We start from the raw sequence: 19122 nt of genomic DNA on the forward strand, positions 1-19122 counted from the left end.
TCTGAGTCTTTTTAATTTGCAGAATATAATTACCATACTTAGCGGTATATAAAAATCCTTTATAGCCCAAGTACTGACCTGGTTCTGGGTGTTGTTAGTCAATGAAAACTGCACGTCATCTTCTTTTCCCCAAGCCTTAAGGACAGGATAAGACCAAGATGGTGCTGCCTTATAAGTCACCCACATTTGTTTCCTAACTTAGCGATTTCCCTGACTGTTTCAGATTCCATGTTTGACGGGGTGACTGACAAACCAATCTTAGACTGCTGTGCCTGTGGAACTGCCAAGTACAGACTCACATTTTATGGGAATTGGTCCGAGAAGACGCACCCAAAGGATTACCCTCGTGAGTAGAGTAGACACCTCATGGATTGGGGGAAGGCGCACAGTGAAGTTCTGTCTGGTTGTGGGGTAAACCAGCCGAAGTATGTCAGGTCTATTGGCTTTTACCAGCTGACTCGTGAAATACACATTCCCAGAAAGTGAATTCATCAAGATTAGCAGATATAATACTGGTATGCTTTGAGCTTTCGTTGCATAGCGTTGTTCTAATCTGTGATTTTAAAAAAATATTTCTAAGGTCATGCTGTTTATCTTCAGGTCAAGCATTTGGTAACCTCAGTCCCCCTAAAGAGGCTCTATCCATGAATTACACAATAGATCTATCTGTGCTGGAAATAGCTGGCAAGAAGGACCTGCTCTTGACTCCACAGATTAAGGTCAACAAACATTCAACATCCTCAACCATAATGTTGGTAATCTATCTGCATACCCTTTCCCTATGGATTCCAGATACCACCTTAGAATCCTTCATGACACCATGCTCCGGAGAGCCAATACCAATCCATGGGAGTTGTTAGGAGGCCCCAAACTTGCTATTTTAGAGAAGATCCTTAATCAGGACCCTACCAACTCCCTTTTATCATATCGTCATCTCAACAAATACCTAGCATGTGTCAGGCACCATGCTAAGCTCTAGCGATATAATAGTGAATAAAAAAAGACACAACCCATATTCTCATACAACTCAGAGATTTGTGGGGAGACAGGCACTTACTGAATAATCACACACAAAAATTCTAACGATGAGTAGTGGACCTACCGTGTGCCAAGCATTTGTACATAATGTTTATGTCATTTAATCCTCAGAATAACCTGTGTTTGTGGATGAGCTCACTGACTATCAGAGAGATGTCATGATTTGCTCCTAGTCAGATGTAAGTTAATAGTGGATCCAAGATTTGAAAAGGGATTTGTCAGGCTCCTTGGACTGCCTTTAAGACCCAGTGACGCTCATTCTCTCTAACTGTGGGTGGCAGGCTGTTGGTGTGGGGCACTGAGCATGATTTTTCTGTTCGTTGTCTGTTTTATTCTTATTCATTTCATTTTGGAGTTGCCACAGCTGGAAAAGACAAGTGGAACTGGGAGAAAGAGATTAAAAAGAGAGATTTGGGTCAGCCCCCAAAAAAGGGGGAGTAAAAGGGTACGTGGTTGGGACTTAAGAAGACCTGGTCCAGACCAGAGCCTCCATAGTCCCCAGGCAGCCCACCCAGCAGGGACTTGGCAGATCAAGAGCCCTATTGTTTAATTTTACCCACATGTAATCAAGACTTGGGATCTTAGAAACTTCTTCCTAGTTCATTCTTCTCACTCCGGAATTCAGCTTGATCTGCTTCAGCTGGTGTGGGAGACCTGTGTGAACAAAGTTGGACTCTCTTCCTGGGGAGGAAGAAACCACTTGGAACAAGGATGATGGAAAAAAATTTCCTCCAGTGCCTCCAGTCCACTAACCCAGAGGAAATAAAATGTTAGGGGCCCATTACTCATCTTTCGTAATCCTAAGGAGCTTCTTGTGCTGTTCTGTTCTGACACTGTTATTCCCCAGAATTTGAAAAAAAAAAAAAAAAAAGTACAGACCATTGTTTCTGGGTCTTTGGGCCAAATGAAGTACAAATATATTCAGAATTTTTGTGGAGTTGTTGGGAGTTTCTTAATAAAACAGGCATGTGCTCTACATTCCCCAGGATTGTTCCTTTGTCAGATGTCAGTGTGTCTTAATTTTGGGTTGGAAAAATCTGGTCACTATGTACAGAGGAGCGTTTATCACATCGGACTGTAATTATTTCTTAAGGAGTCTTTCTTCTCTATCAGGCAGAACAGTCCTCCAGAACAAAAGCCATGACACACTCATCTTTCATTCTTAGTGCCTTGGAGTGCCTGGTGCCTTCCCAAGTATTAGGTACTGATTGTTGAACTCAGAGTAGCGTTCGCTGAGACCTGGGAGGCAGATTTCTAGCTCCCATCTAGTCACCATGGCCAATACTGATGAGGAATTGTAGGCCAGACCTTCCTTAGAGGGAAAGGGGTCAGAGGATTGGAGCCAATGGGAAGGACACAGAGAGGGTCTAAGAAGGACTTTGAAAATTCAATGCTGGCAGAAGTGATTTCTACTAATCTTAAGTAATAGATGACTTTCCTTTTGCTGCTCCAGGGATGATCTTGTCTTGATAACCAACACTTGCCATGAAGCCCAATTAAGCCATGATGCTTCCCAACCATAGTGCAAACTGATAAATGTCAGGTCCCTCTCCCCTTTATTATTGCTCATCCCAAATACCACTTTGTCGACAAGGATCTCAGAGCAGCAATTCTCAAGCTTTTTAATTACAAGATGCTTAAAAATTATTGAGAACTCGAACATCCTTTTGCTTATATGAGTTGTCTATCAAAATTCAACATATCAAAAATTAAAACAGAAGTTTTAAAATATTACTTATTTAATTAATTTTAAAAGTAACATATAATGAATTAGCAATAATAAACCCATTACATGTTAACATATTTTATGAAAATAATTATATTGTCTAAAACAAAAGAAATTTAGTGAAAGAGCATCATTGTTTTACATTTTTGCAAATCTCTTTAATATCTGACCTAATTAGAAGACACCTAGATTTTCATATTTGCCTCTGCATTCAACCACAACAAATTGTGGTATTTTTTTTTTGGTTGAAGTATATAAAGAAATTCTATCTCACACAGATATGTAACTGGAAGAAGGAAGAATATTTTAATAACTTTCTCATTAATTACTGATAATCTTCTTTGATACTATACCAAAACTCTACAAAGGGTAGTTTCTTCTTTTTTTTTTAAGATTTTATTTATTTATTTGAGAGAGAGAGAGAGAGAGAGCAGAGAGCACAAGCAGACAGAGGGAGAGGGAGAAGCAGGCTCCCCACTGGGGAGGGAACTGATGTGGGTCTCCATCCTAGGACCCTGGGATCATGACCTGAACTGAAGGCAAACGCTTAACTGACTGAGCCACCAAGGCATCCCCAAAGGGTAGTTCCTTAAAGGATAATTGCAATGTAGAACATGAAACCATACCAGTAAACTTGTACTCTGTTACATTAAAATGCATTGCTTTACTTTACACTTTGAATGAATCTTTTACAAATAAATGATTTTGTGACATCATACATTGGTCATTTGGAACATACTGGTTTGCCAAGTTACACCGATGGTCCAGATGTTGAGACATCAAAAATCACATTCATTAATATTGCTTCCATTCTCATCAGAAATGTGTTTGAGCATTAGAAAGCTACCAGATTCATAGTGACAGATACAAGTTTTCCAAAATTCTAAGTTTTGCTTGAAAGTTTGAATTTTGTCATTGGCAATGCATCCTGTCTTGGCAATGCATCCTGTCTGTTGTTTTCCTTGAAATGACAGGCTCACTTCATTTTTGAGAAAACGTCTACCACATTCTCCAGTCTGAATAGCCATAATTTGTCTGTCATTGGTTCTTTCAAGTAAAAATGACGTTTATGAAAATAAAAGTGTCCAGTCCAGCTTGCAAGAGCTTTTACTCAAGACAATCATCGTATCCGAGTATATACAGAAGTGTTTCATGCACGTTCCCCGGTTAGTCACACAGAATGGGAGAAAAATGTGGACTCAGATGTGCAGAGACTAACACATAACATTAATAATTTTTATTGTTTCATCAAAAACATTCTAAAGTGAAGCTGACTCTTTGCATTGTTTCCTGCGGCTCCTGGCAGTGACTGCTGACGCCCTTCAAGGCCACTGCTTGGATGGGTGCTAAGTGACAGCAGGTTCACGCTTTAGCACCATCAGGGTGAAGGCCAACATGTGGCAAATGTCTCAGTATTATTGTGAAAATAGTTTTCACCTCACTGACCCCCTGCAAGGGCCTCAAGGTCCCCAGAGGTCTGTAGACCACACTTGGAGAACTTCTGCCATAGGATAGGATAGTACCCTAAGGTGTCTGTCCTTCAGTTCTCTTTGGGTGACTTGCCCTGGAGAATTCGTATTGGGCTCTACAAGAGGATTGGGCAACGCCCTTGTGCCTTCAGTCCTTGCTTGTGGGGGCCACATCGACAGGTGGCTCTTCTCAACCACTATACAAGATGGTTGGTCCCAAATGCTGTTTGTGGGGTTCCCTTTCTTAGAGAACGGAGGACTGCATCCACGACAGCCCCCTCCCTGGGAGAGGCTAGATGTGATGAAATCAAGAAGACCAGGTGATGGTCCAGGCTGACATACCCTCTCCATTGTAATGCCATAAACTTCTGCTGCCCATCTGGAAGTAGTGAAATCCTTTTAAAACACCCCAACTGGGTAGTTTTGAAATGCATTTTAAGGCTGGGTCTTGCAAGTTTTACCTCCTAATTTTATAAGTGAAAAAAAACCTGAAGCACAAAGTTAAGGGCTCAGATCATATAGCCAGAGAGTTTCAGAAACAAAATCAAAACTCAGATCTCTTGATTCCCTTTTGCCTTCTTCTGGGCACTGTCACAAGGCCGCCGTCTCTCCTCTGCAGTGAAATTAAATGTCTCATACACAAAGCATCTTTTAAGCATCTGCTGTACCAATGTGGACTCAGCCAATACTAAATTCTGAACAGCTTTGCCCCACTGTACAAAGACCTCCTCTCTAGAGATCCTAACTTAGAAGTCAGAAAGAGAGTCTGGATTCACTGAGCCTGAACAGAGTTACAGAACCCTGAAGTGTTAGGAGAAGTGCAAGCAAGCTCCCCCAGTGTCTGTCCTCAGAAGTCTTTAGTGCCCAGCAGCGGTCCAGGAGCTTGTATCCTTTACAGGAACATGGTGGCCAGGCAAGGTCACCTCAGAGGGATGTCCCAGGGTTTGGAGACAGGCTCTGTCTCTGCCAGGGGATTGGGAGTTGCCTAACAGATGCTGAGTCACTTTACTCACTTGCTCTGAACACAGCTCCTAGGTTTGTTTGTTTGTTTTTTAAAGATTTTATTTATTCATTTGAGAGAGAGAGTGCGCAAGAGGCAGGGGGAGCGGGGGCAGAGGGAGAGGGAGAAGCAGACTCCCTGCTGAGCAAGGAGCCCGATGCCGGGCTCGATCCCAGGACCTGGAGATCATGACCTGAACCGAAGGCAAACGCTTTAACCGTCTGAGTCACCCAGGTGCCCCAAGCTCCTCGGTTTTTGACAAATGCCTCCACGCTGTAGAGATTCTGTAATGTCCCTTGACGATGTAAACTGCATAACACTCCCCATTTTTAATATTGTATCAGTTTTAACACTAACAAATACATATTGATGAAAAGAACATTTTTTCCAGGAGCCAATTATTTTTGTTTCATTTGATGACACATTGCCTAAAATATAAAAATGGCCACTGGGAAATACACTCTGCAGAATCAAAGTTACTTTTACAATGAAACAGCCATCTTTTCCATTGGGTCATGTTATTTAAAAATTATTCCTTATTAAATCTAATCACATAAAAGACCACCACTCTAACCCTTGGCAACAACTCTCATTTCTTCTTATGTTCATCCACGTAGAGAGTTGCACATTTGGAAACATTGCATCCTACTTTGTGCATTTGGTTTTGTTTCCATAGTCATAATTTGTTACATCACCTTGCTCTAAACCACTTATCTAACTGTTCTTTTATTGAACATCTAGGTGATGTCAGGTCTTTTGCTAACATAGAAAAGCACTACAACAAAAATGCTTTTTTTTTCTTAAAAGATTTGTTTATTTGAGAGAGAGAGAGCAGGGGGAGGGGGAGAGAGAATCCTCAAGCAGACTCCCACTGAGCATGGAGCCTGACACAGGGCTTAATCCCAGGACCCTGCCATCATGACCTAAGCCAAAATCAAGAGTTGGCTACTGAACCGACTGAGCAACCTGGGCACCCCACAATAAAAAAACTTTGCAGTAAAGTCTTCTTCCACCCTTTGTCCTTCCTTTGAATCATTTCGTTGAAATAATTTCCCAAGAGCAAGACAGCCCGATCAACGGATATGCACTTTTTATGGGCTCTTAAGACCAGATTCTTCTCCAAAATATTTGTATCAATTCACCATGTTACCAATAATGAATAAATAGATCTCTTTCTCCCAGCCTCCTCAGCATTTAACTTAACATTTTGTTTGAGTTTTGCCAATTAATGGTTATAAAAAATTAACTCATTATTTTAAATTGTCATTGGTTTAATGACTAACATATTTGAATCTTTTTTTGTGCTTATTGTGTTTGCCTTTAAAACCCCTATGGCATTGACAGGAATCAAGTCCGATTTTGCTCATTATCTCCTCAGGGCCTAGCTCATTGTCTGGCACATTGAAAGCCTCTAAATAAATAATGTGGAATGAATGAATGAGAAGCAGTTACAAAATGAGCAAGGAAAAGGGTGGAGGGAGATGAACAATGAGAAGCCACTGAAGAGGTTGGGGCAGGAGAAAGAGGACCTTATATGGCTGCTACGTGGGGAGCAGATTGGATGGTGCTTGCAGTAATTGGGAAGTTGGGTGAGGAGGATATTACAGTGATGGTGCTAGCTCGGACTAAGGCAGTGGATATGGTGATGGGGTGAATGGATGGATTGGAGATATCTTTCAGAGGTAGATTCTGTCATGGACTGGATGCAGAGGAGTGACAGAGAAAAGCCTCAGAGCTGACAAGTACTCTTGCTTCTTAAAATATTCCTCAATATTATTGTCTCTCTATTTTTGCAAGTGATCATGAAATCATTTTATCAAATTCTGTAAAGGATCCTGTCAGAATTTTAAATGGGATTGCATCAAATCCCTAAATTACTTTTGGAAGCATTGTTAGCTGTATAATATTTAGCTTGCTCACTTTCTTCCCATTTATGATAAGACAATATGTGGGTTTCTGCAGCCCAGTGCCTAGAACGGTGATGAGTCACAGGTGGACCATAAGCCTCTTCTCTCCATCTAACTTCAGAAACAAAATGAAACATTCAACAAACAATAATCCCACTCCTTCCCACCATCACAGGGCAATCCCTCTCCAAACTGAGTAATTGTGCCCATCAGCGCCCCCCAGTGGTGCCACCACCAGGCTGTGTATGAATAGAGATGTCACCGGGAATTAGAGTTACGGTACCAAGTACATGCGTCACAATACACAGTTTTAGTGAAAGATGGATTAAAAGAGAAAGGATTTCCCCCTTTTTCTCCTCTCTTCTCTCCATCTCTCTGGGAAGTCTTGCGGCAACAACTCTCTGTGTTATGCACCGGGATGGGGAAGGAGAGTCAGTTAATCTGGTCTTCCAGTTAAACATGGCACGTTGAATGCAAACATTAATTTCTGATCTTTCCTCCAACCGCATAAAGATAGCACTAGGTAAATAAAAAATAAACTCACAAAGACAAGAAAAAAGGAAAGAAGACCACACCCTACCAGAGATATTGGCAAAATCTGGGGAGCCGGAGAGGTGGGCAACTCTCAGCAGAGCAAAGAAGGAAGAATCCTCCGTACCTGTAGAGAGGGGGTGCCTAAGAGCCAAGCCAACTGCTTGCACAGAACACAGGAATGACCTCAGGAACCAGGCGTTCAGCACAATGGATGAAAAAAGCTTACCATCATGAAACTTTATAGAGTAATGGGGATAGGGGGACAACCCGAAAAGCATCCAGAAAAACAGGCAACAAAGAATCAGACCCTTTTAGAACAACACAAGAACTACACCACAGTGGAGCAATGTCAAATTTCAATCTCATGGTTCTAAATTCTGAAGGGGGACCCCTTTTGCTTAGCCTGGAGACCAAAGACAGAGCAGCTCTGTTTTGTCTCCATGTGCTAGTTGGGCTTCTTTGTAGATGGCTTTTTCATGGAAGTTTCTTTATTTTGTTTTGGTGAAGAGAGTATGTAATAGAACATTTCTGCTTTTGTGTATTTACAGAATGTGCTTTGTTTGTTTTTTCATGACCTCATATCTGTTTACTCGAGAAAGCCTTTTCCCTTATTCCACGCAGGTGCTGAGGGATATGTTATTTACTTTATGGCACACGAGCGTCCTTGGTCCATTTGGGGCCCCTCTGGCTTTATTTGCTTTTTGTTACATTCGATGTACCCCCACATAGGACGACTGTCATATTCTAATCTTTCTGCTATCTTATTTTATATTTGCTGATTGTAATTTCTTTTTGTTTCTTTTTTTTTTTTAACCACTTCTATTCTTTCCATTGCCTGCATTAAGTTTTCTTTTGCTGGTTTAGACGTTATTTGATTCATGTTGTTGTTCTTGTGGTGGTTGCTTCTAATTTAAAACACATACTTAGGTTGATTTATCTATATTGATTTCAAAAACATTTCAATATTGGTCTTCCTCTGAACAAAACAAGAACATTAGTGTGTTCTCAGATTCCTTTGTTGTCTACCACCCCTCGACCCCAATACACATTCGTGTTGGTTATTTTCGAGGAGAGTCTTTGATCTCCTGTGTATTTCCGTGTCTCTGGTAGTTCCATGGGTCTGTGTTTCTGAAGTTTCCCGAGGTTGAACTCAGAGGAGTGAGGCGTGAGTGCTAATTCACCATCTCATCAGGAACCAACAATAAACTTGCAGGGTTTTTTATTTATGGTGTTCAATCCATTTAATTCTTGGCAGTATCTATACTTACTGCTAGATGATGGTAAGTTTAATTATGTTTATTCAGGCTCTATTACTTGATCATTTCTTCTTGATTTTTCATGTTCTGATAATGGGGTACTAACATCTTGATCTAAAACTGTGTACTTACCATTTCTCCTTGATCTTTAACAGATTGTTTTCCATTTGTCACTATGTCTTTGGAACCTATAGCATCATATCATTATATCCTCATGATTAACTCTGACTTTCAACATCACGTAATTAACATAATTAGCTGGCTTTAATAACTTTTGCCTTAAATTCAGTCGTGCCTGAAAACTCACCTGCTTTTTCTTCCCTTTAATTAATTTCCCTTTTTAGTGTTTTTTTAAATTTATTTTTTCTTATTTTTAGACTGTCTATGCCTTTAAAGATTTTCCAGTAAACTATTGCATTCATGCAATTGGAAGGGCTTTTGTGTTTTTCTTTCTCTCTTTTTTTTTGTTTCAGTTTTTTTATTTGTTCTGTTTTGTTTTGTTTCTCAACATGATTATTTAAACTTACACCTACTTTAACCTCAGTCCTATGCAGTTTGTGTTCTGCCATTCTACTTTTTACCTCGCTGTTGTTATTGTTAATTTGTTTTCTTGTTTCTAGATTTTCTTTGGTATTACATAGGCAACGAGCATGTATTTGGTTTTGGTTTTGCTTATTTTTATTTCGTTTGGCAACAATCTTCTTTTAAGTCAATTAGCTATCAATTTAAAACACACAACAAGGTTTTACTTCTATTTTATCAGTATACTCCTATATTATTAACATAGCATCTTTTGATTCACTCTTATGAGAACCTTTGCTGGTTTTGGTTTTTCTCAACCCTTTTCTTACTTCCATTCTCCATTGACTTCACTTACTACTCAGTTCATTTCTTTTTATCTACTTTTATTTTAACAATTCTCCTCATTCCCAGCTCCCACCAATTCTTCTCTGTTATTGTTCTTATTTACTTACCTCTTCAATAAAGATGTACTGAGTCAGGATTTTTTACTATTTTTAACAGCATCATTTTTTTTCAGGTCTTTTTAACATCAGATTTCTTTTTGAAATAAACTTAGAACCCAACACTTGCCCATTAGTGGGTGATTGAATTTCTTAAGACTGAAATTCTGTGTGAGTCTTTGCATTTGGCTAACAACTCAACGGGGTAAAAGCCCAAATTATACAGTTTTTTACTCTGACTATGGTTTATCCATGGTTTTCCATTATAGTGGGGAAAAAAAAAAAACCTAGTCCTTATTCACTTATGATTTATATTCCTTTACATGAAATCTATAACCTAGCTCCATACAGAGTGCTTTCTTCTTCTCCTGCAGTTAAAGTATTTGATGACGCCCACTATTCTAAATGAGATCTTAAATAGGGCTTTATGTATACCTTCAGCTATTTCATTAGTGGTGGTATTATTCTTCGCGGTCATCTATTTTTTTTTCCTAATCTTTGATTTGTTGTTGTTGTTCTTTACTGTTTGTCCAGTCATTCCACAGATCTATTCAGAGCATCTCCTGTGTGCCAGCAGCGTGTCAGTTCATTCCTGTTTATTCCTTCTGTTTCCTCAGGAACTCCGTGCTCGGCCAGGATGCCCTGTTCCCCAGACCCATCTTCTTTTGCATCTTTTCCTATCTCTCTCTGTGCTCTGCATGTTTTCCCCTAGGTCATTTCTCTTTCTCTGGTTAGTTTCCTATAGCATCCGGTCCCACACTGGACTTGTGTTCTCATGGTTGGCGCCTACCCACTCCTTCCTCCCATAATGAGCTCTCCTGAAATAGGTATATTTTAAAAATACATTGCAACTCTTCTCTAACTTCTGTTTTTATTTTTGTTTCATTCCATGGCTTACTGCTTCCCCCTCACACCTCATCCTGCACCCAGCTTCTTAATTCAGAGTTCTTCTCTCATACTGCCAAACATTTTTAATAGTTCAAAATCATTTCTCCCCCTTTTACTCATTTTTTCCTCATGTGATGATTATGGCTGCTATCTCTGAAACCTTTGCCTCAGACGATTTTATTGGCATTTAAATGGCACTTGAAATTGGAAGGTTCCAGCCTCTCGTGCTGCCTCCCTCCTGGAGGCCCACAAACCAGTTCTCAAGCATACCCTTTCTTAAATAAGATACGCCTTTGCTGGACTGACCATGATATGGTATGATATATAAAGTATTACTGTCCTTGTATCTATCAAGGTAAAGTCTCATTACCACCAATAGGGCTAAATTAATTTATTGATGACTTATTTGCCATTTACTCCTACCGATTGACAGTTCAAAGAGCACATGGTTAGTGCCTCTCATTCATGCAGCTTAAACGGCCACCTGTTTGGAACCAATTTGAGGAGGAAGAAGTATTGGATTCATTGGCAAGTCATGGATCAGTTATTATGTAAGTTCTAATGTCACCAGTTCCCCTGGCAAAATGGATGTGATTAACATTTAAGTATGACACCAGCCCATGCATTTTTCATGCACTATTTCCTTCAAACCTGTTTGCCAGTACCTGTGCAGCGACTCCAAGAAACGCATACTTTAATAATAAAGACTTGATTTTTCCCTTTGCATGAGAATATCCTAAACTCCAAAAAGTCTTTATGAAACTGGAGGAGAGGGAATGTACAAAGTCCATTAAGCCACAGCATTCTGTATGGTTACCCAGGAATTTGCACACAAAACTCAGCTGTAAGCTAATGGAGTTTATGCACTTAAGTTTTCCAAACAACGAGTTGAAAGATCTACCCTCAAGAATTGTTTCTGCTGGGAAAGGGCAACTATTTATAATCATGAGTGGAGTTTCTACAAAGGTCTGTGCCAGGCACTACGGTCCTGGCAAACGCCAACCCCCACCCCAATTTGCAGGAACTCTCCTGTTTGGGGCTGGAAGTGAAGCATGAGTACAAAGAAATACTTGCAGCTTTTTCCTAGCCTCAGTTAAATTTCAGAGTGAAAGAACAAACACATAACAGGACAAAGGATATAGGACATCACAGCACGAGCAGCCCTGCCTTATTTTTAGTAAAAAGGATTAGTGAGGGCCACCCTTCAGTAAAGCGGATTGCCCAGGATCAGGGGGTAGGACGGTTGTAATCTCTTTACTAGACCACTGAGTTGATTGATTAAATTAAAAGTTATGAGTCAAATGCCCCCCAGAACATCTTGGAAGCTTTCAGTCTCTGCGTATTCATGTGATCCTAATGACCTTCCGTTGGAAGGGAAAAGTGTGTGCTACCTGTAGGGAACCCATGAAGAAAGGCTTGGGAGCAAGCTAAACCTTTTCACAACTGCCAGCAAGAGTTTAATTACACTCTCTCTAACATAATCAGCTTGGTTCAATTTAAGAGCAGTGCGTGCCATGTTTTCCCTGCACATGGAGCGTCCCAGGGTCCTGCAGCTCAAGTGGAAAGAACAATGAAAAGCAGAAGGCTTTCTCTTCACATCTGGCTCCTCGAAATGGGGCTAAGAGGCTTTCTGGAGGCTTTTGCTGACTGGGACAGTTAGTGTTTACAGATGTGAGTGGCTTTCAGTCATTGAATGCAAATTGCATTTGCTTTGTTGTGCACACCCTGGGAAAACCAAGAGGAGGAAGAGGAATAATGTTCCTTTATCCGCCCACCCACATTGAGATTCAGGGCACAGTCTTTTCAGGTTTATCGGGTCCCTAAGCAACCTTTGAAGAGAGCTGTCCATCTGTCCGGCTGTCCCTCCTGCAGCAGACATGGATTCATTTGGCTTTGATTTTCAAGTCTCTGGTTCCATCTTGGGTCCATTGACTGAATTTTTAGGTAAACATTTCTTGCCTGCAGACCTGAGTGGTTCCCCGGCTCCTGGACTAATTCTGCCTCCCTTTTAAACTTTGATCTGTATTCTGAAGGCGAGCTCCTCAGAAAAGAAAGTGAAAGAGGGCTTGCTTTTAATGTGAAGACTAAAAGCCAGAAAAATAAGCTAAAGCAGGAGGTGAGAGAGAGCAGTTTCTTCCGGGAATAGTGAACCTCAGCACCAAATATCAGAACAATGCACAGCCTTTTGAAAGAGCAATTCTGTGGTGAGAGAAACTATATATAAGTCTGGTTTCTCTTGCCCCCAGAATTGGCCAGTGGTGAGTGCTCTGCTAAAAAAGCAATGTATACCGCATAGAGTCTGAACCCTCGTGGACTTAGAAGTCAGATCCCACTTGGAGTCTTGCAACTGACACTCACTTATAGAGCCTTATGCAAATTGCTGTACCTCTCTGTGCCTCAGTTTGTTTGTTTGTAAAGCAGGGATAATCAAAGCACCTACCTCATGAAACTAGTTCGAAAATGGGCCAGGGCTCAAATCTAAGTTCCTCTGTTCACTGGCCGTAGGACGTTGGAAAATACACCAGCTGGCCTTTTGAGCTCTGATTTTATGTAGTAAGACCAAAATCTACATCACTGGATTATTCTAGGGGTAGATGAGTTAATATTCTTACAACTCTTAAAATAGGCTTGGTATATAGTGGAAGTTCACAAAGTGTTAGTCATTTTCAGTTTTGAACGAGATAACTCCTAAGTGGTTTTTTTTGTTTTTTGTTGTTGTTTTGGTTTTTTGTGGGTTTTTGTTTTGTTTTGTTTTGTTTTGTTTTGCTTAATACCAGATACACAGCAAGTCCTGTCTTAACTGTGGCTATAATGTGCTTATTTCTAACCTTGGCATTATTCCCACCCACATTCTCAACCTTTAAATAAGATTTAGCTCTGATCTCATGTTGAAATCTTGGACAAACCCTCTCATCTGATTGGCTTTCATCAGCTGGTGAGAATTTCCTGAAGTATCCACCTGGCTCCTAAATTTCCTCCATGTCCCAGTGGAGACAGGGCTGAGTTCCAGGTACATTTTATCATCCCTAACCTTACGAATACCCAATACGATGAAGATGAATAGCCCCAAATTTAAAATGCAAAGATATTTTACAAAAGATCTCATACTGTGGATAGCCCAACCAGCAGTGAGGAAATAGAGTTTGCATTTGTGACAGTTTTCCCCACTCAGAGAGGAATTTAATAACAAATACAATATACATTTCACAATCAGCCAGGCAAACACATGGAACTAGTCAGCTAATCTTGATTACAAGTTAGTATTTACTGACTTGTATTTTTGTAAATAAGCTAAAGGAAGTAAACAGAGTTTGAGATTTATATGTTCTGTGATTTCTGTTGACCAAGATTGGTTTTACTTGGTTTCTGTCCCCTCTCCCCACCTCCCCCTATAAGCACATAAAAGATTCTTAGGTGGGATTTACCTCTAAGTATACAGGGACCTGAGCAGCACCCAACTAGAGAACACGCAAAGCTGGGATAAGATAAGAAAACCACTTAGCTGTTGAGCGCTAAGGCTCCTGGGGTCTGCACCATCATCCCCTGTAATGACGTCAAGGAAATGTCACATCGGACAGAATCTAGACCCTCTCTAAAAATCTACCCTAGTTAAGTGCATCCCACTTCCTTTAATCCATAAGATCTGGAAAAACCTCTCATATCCTCCTCAACCTTGGGGCAGGCAATTATAATTAGCGTCTTCATGGTACTATGTATATTAGAGATAACGTTGGACAAACTTCCTATATGATCCTTTTCCTTGCCTTCTATCTCCTGTGTCCTCTTTGCTTTTTCCCCACCTTCTGTAATGGTTTTATGCTGGACCCCTGGAGGAAAGCACTGGAGTTGGTTGGGACCATCACCGTATCCCCAGCTCCAACACAGTGTCTGATCTAGAGTTAGTGCTCAATACATGTTATTCAGTGGGCTTACTGCAAAAATCTTCTTCATTAAAAAAATATATTTAGGGACACCTGGGTGGCTCAGATGGTTAAGCGTCTGCCTTCAGCTCAGGTCATAATCCCAGGGTCCTGGGATCGAGCCCCGCATCAGGCTCCCTGCTCACTGGGGAGCCTGCTTCTTCCTCTCCCTCTGCCTGCTGCTCCCCCTGCTTGTGCTCTCTCTCTCTATCTCTCTGTCAAATAAATAAAATCTTTAATAAATAAATAAAATTAAAAAATATATTTACTCTAACTACTTAAGACAATCACAGGAAGGGAGAATGTATATGTTCTAAAAATCTTAATAAGGTTACTCAGAATCATATACACAGAACTCTATTGAAGCTAACAGCGTTTATGTGCTTAAAGTTTTCCAAACAATGAGTTGAAAATATACCCTGAAGAATTGTTTATGCCAAATAAGGCTGAGTATTCATGGTCATGACTGAAATTGCTGCATGTTTTCTGCCAGCCACTGCATTCCTGCCAAACATCCTCCCAATTTGCAAGGATTCTTGGGTTTCACGTTGGAAATAAAGCAGTAAAATGCCTCTTCAACCCAACTGACATGGGTCTTATTCTTCATTAGTACTTGCTTAGACTACCCTGAGTAGAGCAACCTCCTAACTCTCTGAAATGCTTATTAGGTTGACAAAGTGATACGGATTTTCAACCGAAGAGCACGGAAACAAGTTAACAGAATTGTGATGTCAATTTGGGTTGTGAACACAAACTTGGAAAGTGGCTCTCGCGACTTCCATGCCAGAGGCACCAACTGAGAGGTTGTCAGTCAGAGACTTCCCTCAGCCAAAGGGAGAAATCAGCTCCCCATCCTGGTAGCTGATGTGCCCGAACTTGCAGGGGGGAGGGGGAGGGGAGGCAAAGAGGAAAAAAGCAAAAAACTGGCCGAAGTCTTAGATTTGCTAATCACAGCTACTAGGGGGTATATGCTTGAAGAATAGCTCACAACAAAGAGCGGTTACAGGCAAAAGCTCCTAGAAAGTGAGCCTGCTGAAGACCCTCAGCCCTGTTTTCAGATTCAGTGCAGCCCCCCAACATTCCAGCACCAGTGATTTTCCTTGTTTGGAAGAATTTTGCAGGGGTTAAACAACCCATCATTGTCCCAATTCTAACAAGTCTGTCACACCTAAAGGTAAAAAGTGTGGTCTCTGGAACCAGACTAAATCCTGCCTCTGCCACTTACTGTCCATGAGATGGTAGGCACACCCCTTCATTAACCTCTCTGTGCCTCAGTTTTCTTATCCATAAAGTAGGAATGATAACAATACTAACTTCACAGGACTCTTGTGAGGATGAAATGGATTAATGTATGTAAAGAGCTCAGAAGAGCCTGGCATATATTAAGTGTTATATAATTGTTAGCTACTATTATAATTCATTTTGTGTGATCCACTTCTTGCCTTGAACTCCAGTTCTCATAATTGGATCTCAGTCTTTAGGCATTCATTGATACCATAGATATTTAGGAACAGCCTCCCATCTGGCTGACCTTGTCGTTAAGGTTGCCTTGGTCCCTAGTGAGACCTACGTAGGCAATGAGGATGAGGTCCTTCCCTTGCTCCTGGAATTCTGGCTCTTAGAGCGGCCAGACCGGCCTGATGCCCAGTGTCCCTGGTCTCTTCTAAATATCGGGAGCTCCCACCACCAGTCTCTCTGTCTCATCTCTAAGCTCACTGCCTGGTCTGGCCTCGATTCTGGCAGCACCCTTGAAATTTGTTCAAGCAACGAATAAATTATTCAACCCTTTATTTCCCTCCAAGGAAGAACTAGGAAGCCAGACCTTATCGAGTCAGAGGAATTCCTGCTGCCCCTTTACTGCAATAATTTAATCTCTAAGAAGTTAAAAAAAAAAAAAACACCTAAGGAAATAGCCCTCTAATCATAAACGATCCCTCTTCATCAAGAGAAAACAGACTTTTCCTGCTTAGAATTGCACAAGCAGAACTCTTCCATTTCACCAGAGCTCCAGGGAATAATAGGCCACCAGCTGCCACCTTGGGCTGCAGGTTTCAAGAACTTGGAAAGGGAATTTTCCATCCTGATTATTGCCTTTGCAGTGTGCTCAGCTGCCAGCACATGGTGGTGGGCGTGGGTATGAGCCAACTTTTGTGTTCCTAAATACTAAGGCTGAGATGCTGTCCTCCTTTGCTACAGAACCCTGGACACCCAGGAAGCAGTCAACCCTGGGCACCCATCTATCAGCCAACTTTCCTACATTACCTACTATATGCAGGCCTTTGAAAAATAAGTCACCTCTTTATGTATTTTTAAAAGCATCGGAAGGAAAGCTAATACTCAAGGCAAAACTAAGAAAGTTCTGATACTACCAAAGCGGAAGAGGCTTGACCAAGGTCACGTGCCCCGGGAGGGGGAGATCCAGGATTTCATTACCGTGAGCCTGAGTTAAAAGGCTAATTCTTCAGCAGTGTTGAATTTACTGAGACCTGACCAGCCTAATCTCTTGCCCCTCTGTAACTTGTTCTGTTCTGTTTTGTTTTGTTTTGTTTTGTTTTGTTTTGTTTTGTTCTTGGCTCCACACCCATCTTATCTTCTCAGGTGGCACACTGCTTATTGTGACCTCTGGGCCTTTGCACTGGCCGTTTGGTGTGTTAGCAACATTCCGTCCAGCCCCTATGCCCTTCTTTCGTTCTGAGTTTAAACCCCACTGCCTTGGAAAGACTTCCAATTCCCCAGGCTGAATTAGCAGCCCTCCTCTCTGCTGCTCCAGCCTCATGGTTATCCTATCTTGACATTTTCCACGCTGTGTTGCAATTGTCTGTTCACATGTCTGATCCCCCTAATGTCCTAAGACAGGGCAGGGCCATAGTCTGGTTTGGCTCAGAATCCCCAGGACCCAGGATTCAGAACATAACACATGACCAATAAGTATCGGTTGAATTAAGAGGAACCAAGCTCTCTCTCTACCAAGCTGCCTTCCTGACAGATCAAATCCCAAAGTAAAGATACCAGCTTTGCAATTCCTGGCTAATGGCTCCATGCAGGCTGAGCTCCTGCCCAGAGCACCTGACCTCTGATCCTTAAAATGTGCTGAGGTAAGCTTTGAGCTCCCACCTCTACCTCTTACAAGCTCACAGCTCGTCCCTGTCATTTCCCTGTCACCATCCCCATTACATGAGAATTAAGTTTTTCATTCCAATACAATGCAGCTCAAGCCTAGGGTAGACCAGAGTGAGCCTTGAGAGACAAGGAAAGAAAGCTAACACTGCTTCTACCTTCACATTTTCCTTTTTAAAAAGCACACTTTTAATAGAAGCATACATACATACATACATACATACAGAAAAGTGGGTACATCCTAAGTGTACAGCTCACATTTTCCCATTCATTTGAACACATGTATATTAGCAACTCCAGAAGCCTCCTTTGTCCCTTCCAGTCAGTGCTGCCCCACAAAGGGCAGCCACCATCATGACTTCCATCATAGATCAAGTTTGCTTGTTTTTAAACTTTTTATAAGTGGAATTTTATAGCATGTACTCTTTTGTGTTTGGCTTCTTTTGTTCAGCTTTATAGTTTATGAGATTCATCCATGTGACTGTGCATAATTTTGGTTTGTTCTTTCTCATAACTGTATAATATTTCACTGCATGAATATACCACGTTTAATTCTTCCATCCTATAATGGATGAACATTTTGGTAGTTTCCAACATGGGGTTATTATGAATAGTGCTGTATAAATATTCATGTGCATGTGTTCTGGTAAATATATGTACACATTTCTGTTCTTTATATACTACGAGTGGAATTGCTGGGTCATAAGATACGTAGCCCAGCTTTAGTAAAGATTGTTCAACAGTTTTCCACAGCTAGAGAAATCTGGTAATCTACATCCTTGCCAACACTTGACATTGTTGGTCTTTTCATTTTACCTACCTGGTATGTGTGCATTGATATCACATTGTGATTTTAACTTGAATTTCTTTGGTTTTGACTACTAAGTTGTTACTGGCCATTTGGATAAATCTAAAGTGACTGTTCAGTCTTTTGACCATTTTTTCTATGGAGTTGTCTGCCTTTTCCTTGTAGCAGTTCTTCTTATATTCTAGATATGAGTCCTTAGTCAATTACATGTATTCCAAATATCTTCTCCTGTTCTGTAGTTTACCTTTTCACTCTTCTGATGAACAGAAGGTTTTAGCTTTAACATAATCCAAGTGATCTTTTTTTCTTCATGGTTAGCACTTTTTGTATCTCACTTAAGAAATCTTTGCTTCCCCCCACAGTTATAAAGACTTAGTTCTATATTCTCTTCTAAAAGTTTTATTGCTTCTACCCTCCATATCTAGGTGCTGAATTGATCTGTAATTGAAATTGTGTATGGTGTGAGGTAGGGGTCAAGATACTTTTTTTATTTTTTG

The 19122-nt window shown here is 40.9% G+C and overlaps 1 protein-coding gene across 2 annotated transcripts in view; it reads left to right on the top strand.

Moving 5' to 3' along the window:
• SPON1 (spondin 1) overlaps positions 1–19122 on the top strand; it is a 248970-nt gene that overhangs the window by 105336 nt on the left and 124512 nt on the right. For both annotated transcript variants that reach the window (XM_027577773.1, XM_027577774.1), the window contains one exon: positions 224–346. In XM_027577773.1, coding sequence (XP_027433574.1) covers positions 224–346 — 123 coding nt within the window. The remainder of the gene's footprint in view (positions 1–223; positions 347–19122) is intronic.

The sequence above is a fragment of the Zalophus californianus genome, chromosome 11 (genome assembly GCF_009762305.2).
Source record: "Zalophus californianus isolate mZalCal1 chromosome 11, mZalCal1.pri.v2, whole genome shotgun sequence".
In the NCBI taxonomy this organism is placed as follows: domain Eukaryota; kingdom Metazoa; phylum Chordata; class Mammalia; order Carnivora; family Otariidae; genus Zalophus; species Zalophus californianus.